The 19,051-nt window shown below is 44.3% G+C and overlaps 1 protein-coding gene across 1 annotated transcript in view; it reads left to right on the forward strand.

Moving 5' to 3' along the window:
• Nucleotides 1-4,906: 4,906 nt before the first annotated feature.
• The window catches only part of CSF2RB (colony stimulating factor 2 receptor subunit beta), a 28,623-nt gene continuing 14,478 nt past the window's right edge, over nt 4,907-19,051 (forward strand). Inside the window, exons 1-5 of the mRNA XM_054987733.1 lie at nt 4,907-4,983; nt 7,710-7,839; nt 8,794-8,957; nt 11,115-11,272; nt 15,140-15,311. Coding sequence (XP_054843708.1) covers nt 4,923-4,983; nt 7,710-7,839; nt 8,794-8,957; nt 11,115-11,272; nt 15,140-15,311 — 685 coding nt within the window. The 5' untranslated portion in view covers nt 4,907-4,922. The remainder of the gene's footprint in view (nt 4,984-7,709; nt 7,840-8,793; nt 8,958-11,114; nt 11,273-15,139; nt 15,312-19,051) is intronic.

Here is a 19,051-nt window from a genome sequence, read left to right on the forward strand (position 1 = left end):
TAGCCCAAACTGGGGGCCGGCTGCAATGCCAGATTTCGTCTTCCGACTTCCTCAGGGGCAGGCAGAGGATCACTATAGCATTCATACACAATACAGTAATGGCATCAATCACATACAATGAATATTAAATACAAAAGTAAAATTCATGTTGCCATGCTTACCCATATGGAGATTAATTATCTCAAATGTCCATTCCCTCATAGCACCGGGAGAGTGATGCAGATACAGTGATCATGCGTACCTCCTTAGGCTTCTAATTAGCTTATATAGAGAAGCCCATCCTGTTCAAGTTAAAGTTGCAGTAACGCCCCACAGCTTATTCAGCCTAGAGAGCAATTTAATGCTAACTCATTATTCAAGCCATGCGGCTTCAAGGTGTTCAATGAAAAAATCACTGGGCTTCTTTCCTGAGCAAATCTCTGACAGCACACTGGCTTGAGCCTTTTCATCCAACAAACAAAATAGCTACTTAGATGTCCCATATATTATGGTCCGAATCCAAAAAATGCTGTGTTAAAGGGGCTTCTAATACGTTATTCCGGACCTTGGAGATGTGTTCAAGGATCCGGCTACGTAGAGGTCTAGTAGTATTGCCCACATACAATTTGGCACGTGGGCATGCAATGAGATACACAACCCCTGCAGACTGGCAAGTTCCAAAATGCCTGATAGGTATACTCTTCCCCACTGATGGTACGTCTATATGATCCCCCTCCAAAATCAATTTACATATAGAGCAATGCCCGCATTTAAAGTTACCCATGGGTATTCCTTGTGTAGTTGGGGTCCTAACAAAGACCGAATGGACTAACATGTCTTTAATATTACGGGTCCTCCTATAGCCCATGGAGGGTGGCAATTCACAACCCTGTATGTCAGACACTAAAGACCAGTGTCGACAAATGACTCTATGCAAAGACTTAGCTAAAGGGGTATAGTCCATCTCCCATCATAATCTATCCTCCCTAGTTCTTGTCTTTAATATTACGGGTCCTCCTATAGCCCACGGAGGGTGGCAATTCACAACCCTGTATGTCAGACACTAAAGATCAGTGTTGACAAATGACTCTATGCAAAGACTTAGCTAAAGGGGTATAGTCCATCTCCCATCATAATCTATCCTCCCTAGTTCTTGTCCTGTCTTCAAAAAGGCTGTCCCTAGGTACAGCTAATGCTCTGGACTGTGCTGCCGACAATATTTTATTGGGGTAGCCCCTCTGTTCAAAGGATCTCTGTAAGACCATACTGGCCCTCTTGTAGTCATACTCACTGGTAGAATTACGTTTTAGTCTAAGTAATTGGCCATAAGGAATGTTATTCCTTAGATGGGCTGGATGGAAAGAACCATAGTACAAATATGAATTCCTATCAGTTTTCTTTCTGTAAGGACGTATTTGTGCCCGATTGTCACCACTTCTGAAGACCGTAATATCTAAGAAATTAATTTCTTGTTGGTTGCTCTGCCAGGTAAGTTGAATATTTGGATCCAGGGTATTGATCCATTCACAAAACTTACTTACCACTGAATACTCATCAAAAAGAAAAAATATATCGTCAATGTACCATCATTGCTAATGAAGAGACATTTTCAATATTGTCCTGCCTCTTCATTTGGACCCCTTCCAAAGAACCCCTGGATGGGTAAAAGAAATTTCTCTGTCATTCTTCTAGGAAGTGTCCTTCCTGGGTCACAACTGTTTGAAAAGTGCAGTGTCCTTTTCCATCCCACTGCTGACACCAAAATGACGGAGAAATTTCCTTCTGACACTGCTATTTCCTCCAGAAGAATGGATCTCCATCATCTGGAGATTTGTTGTAATTCTAGGAGATCGCCAGACCACACCTAGAGGTTGGCAACCTTAACTTCCCTTTCTGTTCATAATATTAACAAAGGTTTGCTGCTATACTACCATCAAATATATTCTGAGTTGCCAACCAGGATAGGAATGAGAAGGGGGAGGGGCAGAAAAATTAGAAGGTGAAAGAGAAAAATGAAGGTAGGTTATGAAAGGAAGAGAGCAAAATGAAGGAGAAAAAATGTTAAAAAGAGGGAAAGCAATTAAGAGGAAAAGAAGGAAAGGTTGTTTTGTTTTGCTACAACACGCTAACAGGGCTACCCCTTTGCAAGATCTGGCTGGACAGACAAAACTATAGACCTGCGTGGGGAGGGGGGGGGGACAAAAGGAAGAGGGAAAGGAAATACTGCTGGAGACAAGGTCAAGGACTTGAGAGATGAAGTTGACAGCTGGCCTTGAGAAAAAAATGTCCTGTTCTTTTAAAAAAGTTTGATGGGATGTTATTTAACAGGTGATATTATTTACCCCAGGCCATGAAAAGCTTCAGCTGCCCATCTCCACATATTAAGCCTCTGTTAAAGGGACATTTTTCTCCATGCCAGCTTGACACCCTAGACTGTATGCCTACGAGATATGTGATCAGCACTTAGGACAAGCTGATGGGAGGTGAGGAGCTACAAGAGGAGCTCTGTTGCCAATATAAAAAAAACATTTCATCCTTTTTCCAAAGAATGAAGTTGTGCAATCAATGGAAACAAAGCAACTTCCTTCTTCTGTTTGAGAAGTGAAGTTGTGCATATTTCTCAGAAGAGGAAATGAAAGACAAATAAAATTCAGAAGTGGACACATACACACAAAGGGAGAGAGCACACCCTTTGCATGCAAAGTAACATTTTCATCCACAAAAGGGGAGATTTGGAGACTGGGGGATTGGCCAACTCCTATGGTCTGTGAAGACGTTCAGCAGGCAGTGAATATGGACCAAGAGGTCTGGCTCTCCAGCATCTCCAAAGATGCCTCTCATTTCAGCTAAAGAAGCTATGATGATTACGGCAAGGTCAGTTGTTTTTTTAATCATGTGTTTCCCCCCTATCTATTTGGTGAACTGCGTATTATTATAAGAGAGCTTATTCAAGAAGATGATGGACCACGTGACTCCCTTTCTGCTCGTTCTGACAAACCAGCGTTTCTTCCACACAGACTCGAATGTCTTTACGCTTTGTGGCACAGTGGGGTCCTTCCTGGATTCTGGGCCTTTGACAGTGGCTGCAAATCCAGGATGCTATGCTGCATCTGATGTGACCACATAACTCTCTCACAGCATCTTCTGGGTGGTCTTTTTGCTACTTAAATACAGGAAAAAACAGTTGGCATTGTGGAAATGGCCACATAAACTTGTTAAATGTCTTTTGGCTTTGTCCCAGGATTAAACGTTTCTGGCAAGGAACTGTAGACAAAATCAGAAATGTAATAGGGTCCTTCTGGGAATTAATGGATTTGTTACCTACTGCTAAATTGTATATCATCTTCTTTGGAAAAACCAGATCCCTCTTCCTTTAGTAGAGTCTCTTAGAAGAATTTGGCAACTGCTTTTATGTCTAACTTGACATACTTTAAAAGATCGTTAAAAAAATGAATTAGCTGACATGTACGTAGAAAAATGGATTTTATTGATTATTGGAACATGAGATTTCAGGATAATATTCAACCATTTTTTAAACTTGTTACAAAGAATATGTATGGAGGAACTCTTTAATATAGAGACTATAAGAATTACTTTGTAAAACAATGGGAATAAAATTATTCTTTATCATTCTATATTACTTCTTTTTTGTTTGTAATACAAATTTAAATATACAAAAAATAAATACAGAAACAGAAAATCACCTATTGAATAGAGCATATGTTCTCCTTAGCAAGTAAACAAACTATATAGTAGTTTTGCTTACAAAAAAACTCTAGCAGTTTTGCTTACAAAAGTATAAGATAGCAACCTCCTTACTTCAGAGCCTGTGATTGAAATAGGACAGAAAGGAGGAGGGGAGCATTGATACAGGCTTCTTGGAAGAAACTTTGGGCTCTGGGGCTGGAGAAGAGACAGCTATGAATTCCTGGTTCCTTCTATAGCTCTTTTTCTGCTCAGTTTCTGGGGTGAAACAGCTGGAGAAAATGACAGGAGTTTCCCCAGTTTCCAGTCTGAGCCTATCCTGTACAATATGGAGGAGCTATTTCCCATATTTCTGTCAAGGAATAACAACAACAACAACAACATTCAATTTATATACTACCCTTCAGGACAACTTAACACCCAGCGGTTTACAAAATATATTATTATTATCCCCTCAACAACAAACACTCTGCAAATGGGTGGGGGTGAGAGAGCTCCTAGAAGTTGTGACTGGCCCAGTGGCCCAAGGTCACCCAGCTGGCTTCAAGTGGAGCAGTGGGGAATCAAACCCTGCTGTCCAGATTAGAGTCCTGTGCTCTTAACCACTACACCAAACTGGCTCTGGATGGAACTGCCTTGTCCCAATCATTCATAGGAAACTCCAGATCATATTAGAACCAGCCCAAATCACAGCTACAGAGCTCCTTGCCAAATCTGAGAACAGCTGTTCCTCACAGAAGCATGAAAGATGGATGTAGAAAATGGCTGGCCATAATGGTGCATGAGACTGCAGGAAAACCGATGGGCTTAGACTGGAGTAACTCTGCTTAGGATAGAAGCATAAATTTACTGACAGTTTCTCCCCTACTGCCAATCTTTCCTTGAAATTTGCAAGCGCAGTAATGCCCTCAGTGCACATGTGGTATCGGTGAGGCCAAGCAGGTCTAGTGTTTGCTCCCCCAACCCATGAACTGGGTGTGCACACATCTCAGGATCCTCTGCAACAAATGGTGGTTCCCTGGGTTTCCATAGCAGAAAAAGTCAATGTGATGAGGGCTCCCTGCAGCTAGAACATTTGAAAGCCACTGGTGTGGGAGGTGAGATAATTTGGGACTGGCATTTCTCACGATGAACACTTTGCTCCCATATTCATTAGGTAACACAGAAGGTGCTGCAAAGTGAACAAGGAAAGGTCTTCTGCCTCTTATATCTAGAAGAAAAATAGAACTTGGAAGAACATGAATTTCTGCAGAGTTCTCCTGACTTTGAGCTTTATCTTGCATATCAATGAAGCTAAATGTGAGTTTTCGATTGAGACAACATGCATACAAGGTTATGCCAATAGAGAATCGCTCAGTTCTCAGTGACTCCCACTAAGTTCTGTGGGATTTATTTATTTATCACCATATTTCTAACCCTGCTATTTGCACCATCAACAGATGCTCATAGGATAAGGTTGGGTGCAATCTGGAAAACATCTGGGAGGGAACAAATTCCAGCTGCTTTGCCAGACAGTGAGGTCACTAAGACAGGTTTAACCTTCACAGTAATGGAGGTCTGGATTGGAGTTACTTCTCTTGTAACTGAATGGTTACCATTCATTTCTAAGAGAAGTATAAACTACTGCATTTAGGGATGTTTGTGGAGGCACTGTGGCTCAGTGGCAGAGCCTCTGCTTTGCATGCAGAAGGTACCAGGTTCAATCCTCGGCATCTCCAGCTAAAAAGGCTGAGGTTGTAGGTGGTGTGAAAGCCCTCTGCCTGAGACCCTAGAGAGCTGCTGCCAGTCAGAGTTGACAATGCTATCCTTGATAAACCTATGGCCTGTCTCAGTATAAGGCAGCTTCGCATGTTCTTATCATGTCTTCAAATAAAACAATGGGTGCAATCCCAAACTCCAACCCTGACAGGGTCTCCACCAGCAGAAGGCCCATAAGTGCAATGGAGAAGGCACAGGGGTGCCTGGCTCTGCCCATGCCAGAGTCCTTGCAATGTACAGACTTCTACACACACAAACACAGTTTGTCATAGTTATTATGCAAGTACAAAATAATAACTGCTTGAAAGTTATGAGAAAACGGATGGTCCATATAGTTTCATAAATTGCCATGATGAAAAATAAGGTTGGTGGGTGAGCTTATAGATGGTTAACTGAGCAAACTAGTCAGATGCTTAGCCATGGATAAGGAGATGATTGAATGGCAAAGAAAAATAATACAAGAGATAAACAGTGCCACCTTCAACAGTTATATCCTTCTAAGTCCATTGAAGCACCAGTGAATTCAGTATGACTTGCAACTCTGTGTGTAATTACAGGGAAATAAGCTTTACTTCTAAATAAACAGGCACGGATGGCTTTGAGGTAGTAGATAAACTTGAAGGTGGACAGACATATCCATTTGCAAGCATGTCAGCAACAAGTCACTAGAGAAGACTTTTCTTCCTTTGCCCTCAAGATGATGAATCCGAGGCCTAAACCTCATGTTACAATTAATGTGAGATTGCTATGGGGACTTGCAGCCATATGGCAGCTGCAAATTCCCTGTGGATACTCAATTCTAAAGCACCAAAGAAGCCCAATTAGAATCAGGATTGGGGTATGGGGAAGGAGGATCTCCAGTCTTAGAGTGCTGTATGTGCAAATAATGCCTTCACGGCCATTTTGGGTCAAGAAAATGGTGTGGGGAGAAAGGCTGGAGCCTTCCTCCTCCTGAGCCACAGTCCTGATCTGAATTGGGCCCTGCGGTGCCTTAGAATTGATTTCTCACAGGGGATTCATGCCTGCCAAATGGCAATCACTTGTTATGTGTAGAATGGACCTGAGATGGTGGAATATTTCTGTTCTTTAAAGTCATCATGACATGAGTAAGGGATTTGGGAGTTCATTATGTCAGGGCTTGCCGCAGCTGCCGCTGGGCGTGGCACTGGGCAGTCTGCCCCTGACATCACAGGGGGGCCAGGGATTCTGCAGGACCCTGCTCTGTGGAAGGAGGGGCAGTATACCTCACCCTGACTCCCTCTCAATCCACTCGCTGGCCTGCTCAACCTGGCCTGCTTACCCCCTGCCTCTTCCACCATCTCTTCCTCCCAAGACTCTCCTTCAAACCTCCACTCTCCTTCTTGCCTTTTCCTTGGCTTCTCTCCACTCCCGCTCTGCTCCATCACTCCTACTCAAACCCACCCCCCAGAGCTCTTCCCAGCCACCCTTTATAGGGTTTCCCTTCTCCACCCCGCCCTCCTTCCAGGCTTGTTCCCTCTCCTGACTGGGCCCAGCTGTGCATTCCTCCAGGTGTTTCCCTCCAACCACTAATCCCTCCTGGGCTCTTTTGCCTTGCTGGCAGGGTGGGGTTGAGTGCGAGCCATCCCCAGCTGAGGGCTCCTTGGCCTTGCTCACAAGGAGCTGCCCCAGCCAGCCTCTGTGCTATTGGGCTTGCCTGGCCATGCTCACGAGGAGCTGCCTTAGCCAGCTTCTGCGCTGCCTGCTCAGCAATGCTGGGCGGGGTTACCCATCTCCTCCCCCAGAATGCCTGTGGCAGTCCCCCCTGGAGAGGCTTGGCTTCTAGCAACTCCTGAGCCAGGCTGCTGTCTTCTAGCCATGGTGTGGCTCTGGGCTGCAGCGGCGGCGTCCTCTCCCTGCCAGGTAAGGGCTCTGCTTGGGTTGCTGCTGCTGCTGCTGGACCCACCTTCCCCCTGCTGTGTCCCTTTCCCTCCAGCCTGCTTAGCCCCCTCTCTTCCCCCTGGAGGGTGGGGCTGGCTGGTTTCTCCTTGCCCCCTCCACCCCTCTGAGGTACTGGCCTTTTGCCCCTTCCCCTTGGAGTAGGTAGGTTCTGGCCCTGGTTGCCGGTTTGGGGGGTGGAGTTGCTGCCACCCTTTTGTCCCCTGCTGTTCCCTCTTGTCAAGTCTGGGGGCTGGGGCTCAGACCCCGGACACATTATTCCTTAGCCATACATTTTCTACTGCCCCCTCTTCCCCTATAAGACATCAGTTAAAATCCAATTTCTGAGGAAAATTCTCTTTCCTTTTCAGGGAGTCAGCTCACGGAAACCCTCCAATGTATTAATGACTACCGCTCGTTTGTATCCTGTACCTGGTCTGAGCAACAAGATGCACAAAAGCTTATCAAGATGAATCTTTTCTATAAGACCAGTGACCATGCGTGAGTGGCCCAAATCCAACTGTTAACCATTGTAAATAACAAAGAGACAGAAGACTGCTGAGTTCAAGGGGGTTTCCAGAGACAGGGCTCCTACTTATGATTATCTTCAAAGTGTCTGCTATATGAATAACATTCCTGTTCTTGCATAATGAAAGTGGATGAGGCTGAGAAGAGACCTAAGATTCTGCCTCTGTACTACATATTGGTTACAAATTTATATCCATTTTATACCAATGTAACTGTCATGGCTTCCCTTAAAGAATCCTGGGAATTGTAGTTTGATGAGACGTGGTGAATTCTGTGTTGAAGATTCCTGTCTTTTTACTCACAGAACTACAGTCTCCTGGTTTCTTTGTGTATCAAGCATCAACTTGATCATCAGGATTTCCCCTTGTTATCTCATTGGGATGCAGTTCATAGTACAGAGCTGGAAAAATCAGACAAGAAGTGAAAGACAGGCTTCTTCTCTAGTGTATTTTGGTGTAGGCCCACTCAGAGAGGGTAAGAGTTTGCAAGAAGTGAATTGTCACAGAAGTGAAGTGATAACTTACTCTTGTTAGTCTCTGAAGATGCAGGCAGGGCTTCTTAGGATGACCCTTCAAATCAACCAGATCCTGGGGATTTTTTTTCTTTTTGCTGTCAAGTCACAGCTGACTTATGGCAACTCCACAGGGCCTTTCAAGGCAAGAGATGAACAGAGGTGGATTGCCATTGCCTGCCTCTGCATAGCAACCCTTAGTAGTCTCCCATCCAAGTACTAACCAGGGCTGACCCAGCTTAGCTTCTGAGATCGGATAAGATTGGGCTAGCCTGGTCTATCTAGGTCAAGGCTCCTGGACATTTACACTAGCTCAAAGATCTTGGGGGAAATATTTGGGAGGAGCACTAGAGCTACCCCTTGGAGACATCCCTGAAATTAGTAAAAAAATAAAAAGTCTCTTCTCGTACTTACAGGAACTTTGAACAGATGACCTGTTCCCAAGACATGGACTCTCAAAGTTGGAAGTGGAACTGCTACAGAAACGAATCCTATTTCAGTGCTTTAATATCAGAGTTCTACACTTTCAAACCAGAACGGAAACTGGAAGTCAAGCTGAATGTCAGCCTCTTTGACAATGGTATGTGTTCAGGTTTCCCAGGAACATTATGGAATGAATTCATACATAACTATCTTTCCCACAAGATGAATGTTTTTGTATTTGCACATTACGGTAGACATATGAATGGTCACCTTGAAAATATTCTGTATTGGTTCTGATCATAGGACAATATTAGTTTAGCAAGTTACACTGGCATGAAATGGAATGCACGTACTATTCACAAGGCTGAATCTCATGTAGGTTTCTACTATAAGACATACAAAAAAATTAACATATAGTACAATGTAGAGTTCTGTAACTTCCTCTAACCCTAATCACTCCCACTGTCAGTCTAACTTTCAAGGGCATCATCAGAATGGACAAAGAACTGGAATTCTGATCTTTTTGATATTTGATAATTCTGAGGTCAGATGTTTGATAGGGCTCTAGATCTAGAAATCTGGGTTTACACCAAACACCTAAACTGTGATAGTGTGTGTGTGCACACCCATGTGCAATTTGAAGGGGAGACGAAATTTTCATGCAAGGATTGCTTAATCCTTTCCCCAGTCTTCCGCTTCTGCCCTGCATTTCTCTCCTTGAACCATTTTCTCAAGTATTAGTCACCTCCCACTTGCCACTTTCGCCATCAAATTCTCCCCATCCTGTTTCTGACATGTTTGTCAAAGACCCAAATTTCCACTCTTGGGTCAATTACAGGGAGTCAGGAGTCCCCTGGCCCCACTTATTTGTGAAGACTCCCAGCTGCAATTTTTAGTAAACTACAGGGGGTCAAAGTTGTATAGCTCAGGGAGAGGGGCTTGGGGTTTTCATTAAGCCCCCCTACCTTTGTGCACAGAATTCAAGGACTGAGCATCCACTAAACATCTAAGACCCCGAGAGCCAAGCTACAAGTGACGCCTTACACAGGTTGGACACTTGTCAGCTTTCCTCAAGTTTTGATGGGAAATGTAGGCGTCCTGGTTTTACAGCTTGGCTCTCCATTACAGCTGCAAGACCAGGACGCCTACATTTTCCATCGAAACTTGAGGGAAGCTGACAAGTGTCCAACCTGTGTCAGGCGTCACTTGTAGCTTGGCTCTAAGTGTAGCAAACTTTTGACAGTAGATTTCTGTGATGTAATAGTACGGTAGTACTGTCAGGGATTACTCAAATCATTTGGCCACCCAGGGCAGCCCCTGCCTTGCCCTTGGCCCCATCCCCCACCTGTTGGCTGCAGGACCCAAACCTCCTCTATAAAGAGAGTATGGCAAGATTCCTTCCTCCTGCAAAAGTTTGGTTGCCCTTGCAACCCTCCTGATAACCCTGGTTGCAATCACAGTGATGCATATGAGATGAGAGAATTACGCAAGGGTTTGAGAAACCCAATAGGACATGCATGGCTTGCCACATTGTGTGTAAAGATGGCTGGGGGAGAGAGAGCAAGAAAGAGTAGCTGCTTCAGAAGCAATGGCTGGGCAGGACAGGCAGCTGGCGACAGGTGGGTCAGGTGGGAGGTTTGCATCCCCCCACCCAACTGCTGCTTGAAGCATCTGTCTCAGTTGGCTTAATAGTAGAACCAGCCCTGATTAATCTGTTGTATCTTTCTTTGTCCTGTGGAACAATCTAAGAAAAAAAATTTATGCCTAGCATAAGTAATAAACAAGGTGTCACTTTTGCTTGAAATGGATCCGGGTTGTTTTGTATGAATCCGGTTGGGATAACATTCCCAGATTTGAAACAAATATTCAGATGGATGATCACATTCAGCAGCTTTCACAGTTTATTAAGGAGAAGTAGTTGCACCTCCAAAGCTGACAAGTAAAACTAATTTTTTTACTGGGGTACACATCTGATCAATAGACTTTGGTCCTTGCTGAAATATGAACTAGTCAATTTTGAACGTCTGCCTGAAGTGTGACCCATACGTGAAGGTTTGTTGCCTGGAATAGTTTTAGGAACTGAGAAACACCACCATGATCAAGCAGGTGGTGGCTGGGATAACTAGATGAAAAGGGCTTCTATTAATAGTTTCGCAGCAACTTGTCAAGCAGGAGAAAAAACACACCACCTGCTGAAATCAGCAGCTGTATCCTTCTTTATATTGGGTCACTGCAGGCAGATCTGTTGTGTTGTTGTTGTTGTTTTTAATATAAGCAAAGGACTGATCTGCATATCTCTTTCTCATCCTCTTAGTCCAGCCTCCTCCACCCAAGGAACTAGACATCAACCTCACAGAAGAAGGTGACTTTCTGCTGACATGGAAAGCAGGTGGTAGAACAAATGGAAGCCATCGGCTGGATGAAACCTTGGACTATGAAGTCAACTACAAAAGGGACTGGGAACCCTGGGAGGTATTTGTGACCATTTAGTTTTACAATGATATTCTGGCTGGCATTCAACAAAAGACCAGATAGAGCATTTGTATGAACTTCCAACAATGAGAAGTTTTGAATGGATTCCAGGAGAGTAGTCACCTTAGTTTGTTGCAGGAGGAAGGGTGACAAATCCTGGGACACCTTTATGGCTAACAAATTAGCATGGTACCACTTTTCATAGATGATTGTCTGCCACATCATCATTGAATGCTTTTAGCAGCAACCTACAATTAACACAGGAAAAGAGAGAGAGCTAGCAATGTCATATTTGGTTTGTGAGCCTAATTGCATGCCTTCTACTCTTTACCCTAATTCTGTCTTCAGGATACAATATTCTGTTTAGGTACAGGAGATACAGGTCCTGTGAGTGTGGAATAGAAGTTAGGGAAGAATGATATCTCACAGGCAACGAGTGCTGCATGAGGCAACATGGTGGAAATGGAAGGAGAGAAGTGAGTGAAAGAAAAGAAGTATTTCAGCTGGGATCATTGTATTTCTCCTTTCCACCATTTTATCCTCACAGTAACCCTGTGAGATAGGTTAGGCTGAAAGAGAATAAACTGGCCCATCGGCATTCAGGGGATTTCATGACAGAGTGGGGATTTGAACCTGGGTCTCCAGAGTTGTAGGCCAATAGTCTAACCACTAACATGGTTAGACTAAAGCCTCACACTTTGGGCTTGGATTTTACACAGCATGAATGGCATATTGCCACAGGAAGGCAACTTTCCTGCCTCTTTCCCCCCTCCCCCACTGCAGCCTTTACCTCCTAAAGCATCAGAGCTCCGAAGCATCAGTGACTCCAAAGGAACTGGGGGGTGGGGGCGGGATTGGGGGGCTGCAGCGGGAGAGGGGAATTGGGAAGAAATCCCCATCCCTTCCTCCACAAATGGAAAAGCTGTTCTGTCAGAAGAGCAGTTGCTGTGCAGATATAACAGCACTGTAGGATCTTATCCCTGGTCAGTCATCTACATGCCATCCAGCGTGTACTACCTTCTTGGCCACCAATTCTTTATCAGCTTAAAACTTTTTTTAAAAAAGAAGAATCAGAACAGATAGAAGAGACTGGAATCAGCCTTCAGAGGTATAGCCATCTTAGTTGGTTGCAGCAAAAATGATAAAAACTCTTAGGCACATTGAAAGTTAAGAGATTAATTGTGGCCAAAGCTTTTATCCTATTTTACTTCATGTATACCCTACCCTGCCTTTCTCCCCAGTGGGGACCCAAAGTGGGGTACAACATTCTCCACTTCTACTTTTTAGCCTCACAACAATCCTATGAGGTAGGTTAGGCTAAGAGTGTGTGACTGACCTGTGGTCATTCAGCAAGCATCCATGCAAGAATGTACTTCTTATGAGGCAAGTTCTAAACACAATGAATCTGTTATTCTTTGTTGTTTCTGGAATCTACCTGGGATAGGTGAGATCACATGAATGAGAAATTTCCTGGTTCATCTGGTATGGGTGAGGCCTACTAGTTCACAGCTAATCTGGGGAAGCCAAGGATTCCATGGCTTAAAAACAAATAGCTGTTACCCTAATCAGTCCTTGAGAAGGGCCTGACATGTCAGAGCGTCCCCTCCACATGCATGGCCCACACATAAGACATGGGGCTAAGATGGAATCATTTCTGGCGTATACTCAACTCGGTTTTGATACAGCAATTCCCACATTGATGAGAGGCGGGAGGGAAAACAAAATGCTTAACCAACAAGTAACTTGCTGGTTTGTTGTCCGGACAACAGACTAGATTAGAAACAGAGAATCAGTGAGGTAAATGGAGATAGTAGGCAGTTGTACTATAGAAACTAAATAAAACAATCAGTTCATGCACTGCTAGTGTGCAGTTGTATTACTTTAACCCAAGGTCCAAGCTAGAAGTGAAGAATTACACTTGTATGGCAAGTGAACAGACTCACATGTGAAATTCCTCCCTGTTCACTTGCGCTCCACTTGTTCTCCACTCATGATCAAGTGGAGCACAAGTGAAAAGGGAGGAATACATGTGAGTCTGTTCACTTGCCATACAAGTGTAATTCGTCGCTTCTAGCTTGGCCCTATGTTCCTCCTGATTAAAGTTATCTTCAGGATCCAAATTGTGTACTTCCTTCTTGGCTAGTTTAGAGCAAACCAATCCAGAGAGGAGAGACAGGGGATGGACTGCCCAAAATAGGACTAGAAGGTATGGTGGGGTAAATAGGAATGGGATTTAGCATAATGAAAAAGGAGTCCCTGACCAGTCTGCAGTGGGAAGGAGCCAGCTGTAGTAAGACAACCAGTCTGCAATGGAAAATGGGAGAGCTAAGAGAGGGGGAATGGAAAAGAGGATGTGAAAGGTTAAATTGGGGAAGGAAAGCAGAATAGAGGAAGAGAAATGATGCTCCACTTGTCTTGAAGAGGAAGGGTCTGAAGCTTCAGTGTTCATGATAAGTGGAAGATGGGTTTGGATGGAAGCCAGCTACCAAGAACAGAGCGCCCTGAGAGCTTCTATTATGCTCCTGAATTTACCTTGTTGTCAATGGGGAAGAATTGCTATTGTCTCAATATCATGGTGTCTCCAGATATTGTACCAGGACTTTGGTAACTATAAGTCATTGGTGGCCTTTGGACTGGGTCCTGATTGGTGCAGCCCTGATTCTGAGACCTTGCTGTGCACTGAAAAGTATGATCTACGATAGGATAAGGTACTTAACCCTTAAAAAGAGAGGTATTAGAATATGCAAGGAAAGCGCACTTTGGGTAAGTGTTAAGATTGATATGGATATGCTGAGAGATGGGCTGAATCCACATTACCTCGGCACGTCCCGGTGTTGCACTAAATGTTCGCTAAACACCTGGAAGTATAGCGTCTTTCAAGCGTGATTCAGAAATCACGCTTGAAAGACGCTATACTTCCGGGTGTTTAGCGAACATTTAGTGCAACACCAGGGCCGAGGTAATGTGGATTCAGCCATGATCAAATGGTTCTTCCTGGATAGATTATAGCATTCCAGGAACTACATTTGCACAGGAAATCTCAATTGCTTTAACTATCTGTCTTGCAAAACTAGTGTCATGTGTGACCATTGTCAAGGTGTGAGGTACCTCTGGAGATTAAAAGAGGGCTTTGATCAATGCATATCTCGTGGATTTGGGCTATTATGCCTATGTACGGAATGCCTTTAATCAATTCTTTAATTGATTAATTTCTTTAATCAAAAGTTCTTGATCAACGGAACAGAAACAGAAGAGGAAAAAAAATATGTGTTTCTTCTCACTCTGACCTTCTGAGTCCAATTGTTCTTGTGGAATTTTGCTCCCATATTCCTTATACTTTAAACTGCAGGTTTTGTATAAGCCAAAGAATCCTTTTTTGGGGGGGGGTTGCGCTTCTAACTAACATTCATGGAGGCCCTTTAAGCTAGATAACACAGCCTAAGTTTACGCTAGAGCATTCCTGGCAATATTTTAGTGGATACTCAATTGCTTTTCATTTTCCCTCAGTTCAACAGGATTCCTGTTCCACCAGCTTCTGCAAAGCTTCCTGAAATGTTTGACATTGAAAGACTAAAACATTTGATATTGCATTACAGCATGAAGCACAAATACTATAAGGCTATGTTTTTCTTGGTATTATATACCTGCCATACTGAGTCTGACTGAGTTCATGTACCTGAGGATTGTCGGCTGTTACTAGCCAAGGCTTTCTCCATGCTCTCAAGCAGAGATTAGTTGTTTATCAGCACCTGTTACCTCTGAACCTGGGGCCTTCTTGTAGGCAAAGCATGTCTCTTTCCCTCATGAAAGAGTCTTCCTCCTCTCCTCCATCCCCTTTTCCATGACTATCTCTTTCTTACTTAACAGAGCTCTTCCTCTATGTTCATCTCAAACATCTCACACTGCCTTCTCCATCATGGTGATCTTGTGCCTGGGAGTACTTACATTGCTCGTGTTCGAAGCAAACCACACCAAGGCAGTCATCTTTCGGGCTTTTATAGTGCATGGAGTTCTGCTGTGAACTGGACAGTACAAGAAGGTAAACCCCTGGTGAAATGGTCAGGGTTGCCAGCTCTGGGTTGGGAAAGTCCTAGAGATTTTGGGGGAGGTGCGGTTTAAGGAAAGGAGGGGCGTATAATTTCAGATCTCCAGGCCATACCTGGAGGTTGGCAAGCATAGACATGATCCATGTGAAGGCTTGCTGGGGCATGAGGGCATTTGAGAGCCAGTCGGCACTGGTTGTGGAGTGCATCCTGAGCAGCAGTATGCAAACTGGCTAAATAAGGTTCAGGCCAGATGTTCAACTAGATGTGGTGGTGTAGTGATTAGTGTGCTGGACTCGGACCTGAAATATCCGGGCTTAAATCCCCACTCTGCTATGGAAGCTTGCTGGGTGAACTTGGACCAGTCACTTTTTCTCAGGAAGGCTAAAGCAGCCCCTCCTTCCTGCTGTACCTGCCATTTCCCCAAGAAAAACAGCCACAGGGGTACTGGCTGCTCTGCTTTGAGGTTCTGTGGACTGTATGACCATTTCAACTTAGAAAAATGATACAGGAGGGAAGAATGAAGCTCCTCCCCCACCATACTGCTCTCCCAAGCCAAACTGGGCTCCAAAGCGCTTGGGAATGTTAGTTCCCTGCTGTTACTTATGACTGTCCCAAACCTGACTTGTGTTTAGAGGTGGGCACAATCCCCAAGAAATTACCAATCAAGCTGATTGTGGATCCGCGCCAGCGACGAACCCAAATCACCGATCAACTCCCATTTCTGATCTGTGGATCGGATCGGGGAGGCCAAAGCGGAGGGGCGCCCTGCTTTTCCCAGCTATGTGGGAAGATGGGTGGTGGCGGCGACCGCCGGGCCCGGCGGGCACGGGGAGGTGGCGTTCCCACACACACACAGAGCAGGGGGGGGGAGTTTTTAACCTGGCGACAAGCCACCTCCCCTCAGGGAGGGGACGTTCCCACACACACACATACACTTAGAGCAGGGGGGGGGAGTTTTTAACCCGGCAATGAGCCACCTCCCCTCAGGGAGGGAATGTTCTCTCTCTCTCTCTCTCTCTCTCTCTCTCTCTCTCTCTCTCTCTCTCTCTCTCTCTCACACACACACACACACACACACACACACACACACACATATAGAGCAGAGGGGGGGGAAGTTTTTAACCCGTCCCTGCCTCTCCAAATAGAGAGAGAGAGACACCCCATCAACATGTTTCAGCCAGCTTTTTAAAAAAAGCAGGGACAGAATCCTCCATTCCTCCCCACCCAATTTTAAAAGCAAGCAGCCAGTCTTCCAAAAGCATATTTTAAACACACACACAGAGCCGTGAATGAGGTTTTCCCACAAAATACAGTGTTTTAAAAGCAGGTTAAAAACAGAGAGTGACAGACAGAAAAACAGCCATTCCTCCTACAAAGCCCTGTTTTTTTAAAAAGCAAAAAACGTGCCCATGGCTACAGAACACCCCCCTCCCCCTCCCTCCCCTGGATCTCTTCTCCCAATTGGTGGTGAGTGTGTTGCTGCTCCGTGGTTGGAAGGAAGCCCTGCTGATCAAGGAAAGCTGGGCTTCCATTCGAGTTTCCAGGGCGACAGAAGGAGGGCAAACACAGCTCATGCATTCCCCTGGCTCTGTTGCCCTGGGAATAGATTACTGGCGCCTGATTGGCTGCATCCCCGATCAGATCCTGATGGCCCAAATCAAGCCCCAATGAAGCCCTCCCCCCGAACGCTGGATCGGTCGCCGTGGACAGCACCGATCCACTGGGTCCCGATCACGCGAACGCCATTATCGTGGGCATTTTTCTATCGTAATGCTGATCGTGCTCATCTCTACTTGTGTTACTCATTTCATTTAGTTTGACCGTCAGTGTGTGGCTGTGCTTGTACTGTCCCTTCCCTCCTCCTCTTGTGCTTGAAACACCGTTTAAGGACTGGCTTGGGAATCTTTGAGTTAAGCTTCAATTTGCCATGACGTATGAATGCAAGACCCTGGGCAAATGGGAGTTTCTTTGCTCCTAGAAAACCTGTGAAGGATTCTAGATTGTTTTATCTCACACATGCAAGCAGACCATGTTCAAGAGGAGAATTTCTGGAGTGCCTACAGCAGGCTATTACGGTAATACACCTAAAATGTCTAAGTGGTGGCAGACTACTATAGACATTTGAGTCCAAGGGTTTGAGTTGTTTGCACAATGCAGAGTTTCCAAGTGATACAACTTTCTGAGGAAGTGGAAGGAAGTGGGCTGAAAGTGGTCACAGGATGGGAAACTGTGTTACTGCATGTGGGAGAAAACGCTGACATCAGACTTGCAGCATGCCGAGAGTTTCAATAGAGGCATACAGAGTGGTCTTTTATACATTTATTTATTTACTTCCTTTACTCCCTGCCTTTCTCCCTATCTTTATCCTCTCCTCCATTTTATCCTCACAACAACCCTTTACAGTTGGTTAGACTGAAAAGTATGTGGCTGTGCCAAGGTCACTCAGCAATCTTCCATGACAGAGTGAGGATTCGAACCTAGATCTCCCAGATCCTAGCCTGACACTCTATCCACTACACAGCATAGGCTGTCAAATGTCAGGATTTTGCTGAATATATCCTACAGTCCCATATATGTCACTTGTTTTTTAGCTAAATATCAAGGTCTACTTTCTCCAGACATATATAATTTTATAACACTCTCACATCTCACCTTAGTCTTATTTTTTAAACAGAAGCTTTCCAAATTCTTTAGCCTTTTCTGATGGAGAAAGTGCTTTAGTCCCTTGATCATTCGGTTGACCCAGTCCATGCAAGTTCTAGCTCTACACTTCCCTTCACAGTACTGAGGTTCTGGCTTGTGTGGATGTTTGCATATGTGTGTGCTTGCTCTAGAACGTTGGTGGTGGAAAGTGTCCTCAAGTCACAAGCGACTTATGGTGACTCTGTAGGGGTTTCAAGGCAAGAGATGTTCAGAGGTGGTTTGCAATTAAGGAGAGCTAACTAGCATTAGAGGAGATAATATCTACATTTCTGGCATATTAATGAGATTGTTTTCAAAACATTGCCGCTGTCTTTTTCAGCAAGGTGACAAGAGACCTTCATTCCTACAAATCTATTCTTCTTCCCTTTCTGAGCTTTTTTCAAATTCTTGTCATGTAATTCCCCCCACCGCTGGCTTTTGGTTTTTTTTAAAAAAGCCCAAAAGAAAAAGCACAAGTTTATGCTACAGTGTGACTGGTGACACTTTAGGAGATATACAGTGTATTCCTATACTGAGTGAGTTATCCCAGTTTAAGTCTATGGTGTTCTAAACATTTAATGTTTTTTCCAATGACAGTTATGATTTAGAGATTCTCCTGTATCAGAAATTCTCTGCATTAGGAATTCTCTGTTCTGTCTTTTATTTCTGAAGTTTGTACATAGTGTTGCAGAAGTCCAGCTTGCTTAAATTTCAGTTCTTCCAGCTCAAGTAATTTCTGCTTTGTTTAATGTGTAATGTTAATGCTTTGTTTCAGCTCCATTTTCAGAGGTCTGCTTGTTTTCAGATTTCTGCAATCCAGTCCTTATTGCTTTGTTTATGGGATGTCCTGTCCTATTGATTGTATTTGTCCTATTGATTGTATTGGTCCTAGACTGTGTAATCCGTCTAGAGTCTCAGTGAGAAAGGCGGACTATAAATAACGTAGATAAATAAATATGCATCTTTTCCTTCTTCTATGTTACTGATGTGCAAGGATGCATTGATAAGTGACGTTGATGTGATTATATGGACAGCTGTATCATGGATCTTT

This window comes from Eublepharis macularius, chromosome 9, assembly GCF_028583425.1.
Source record: "Eublepharis macularius isolate TG4126 chromosome 9, MPM_Emac_v1.0, whole genome shotgun sequence".
Taxonomy (NCBI): Eukaryota; Metazoa; Chordata; class Lepidosauria; order Squamata; family Eublepharidae; genus Eublepharis; species Eublepharis macularius.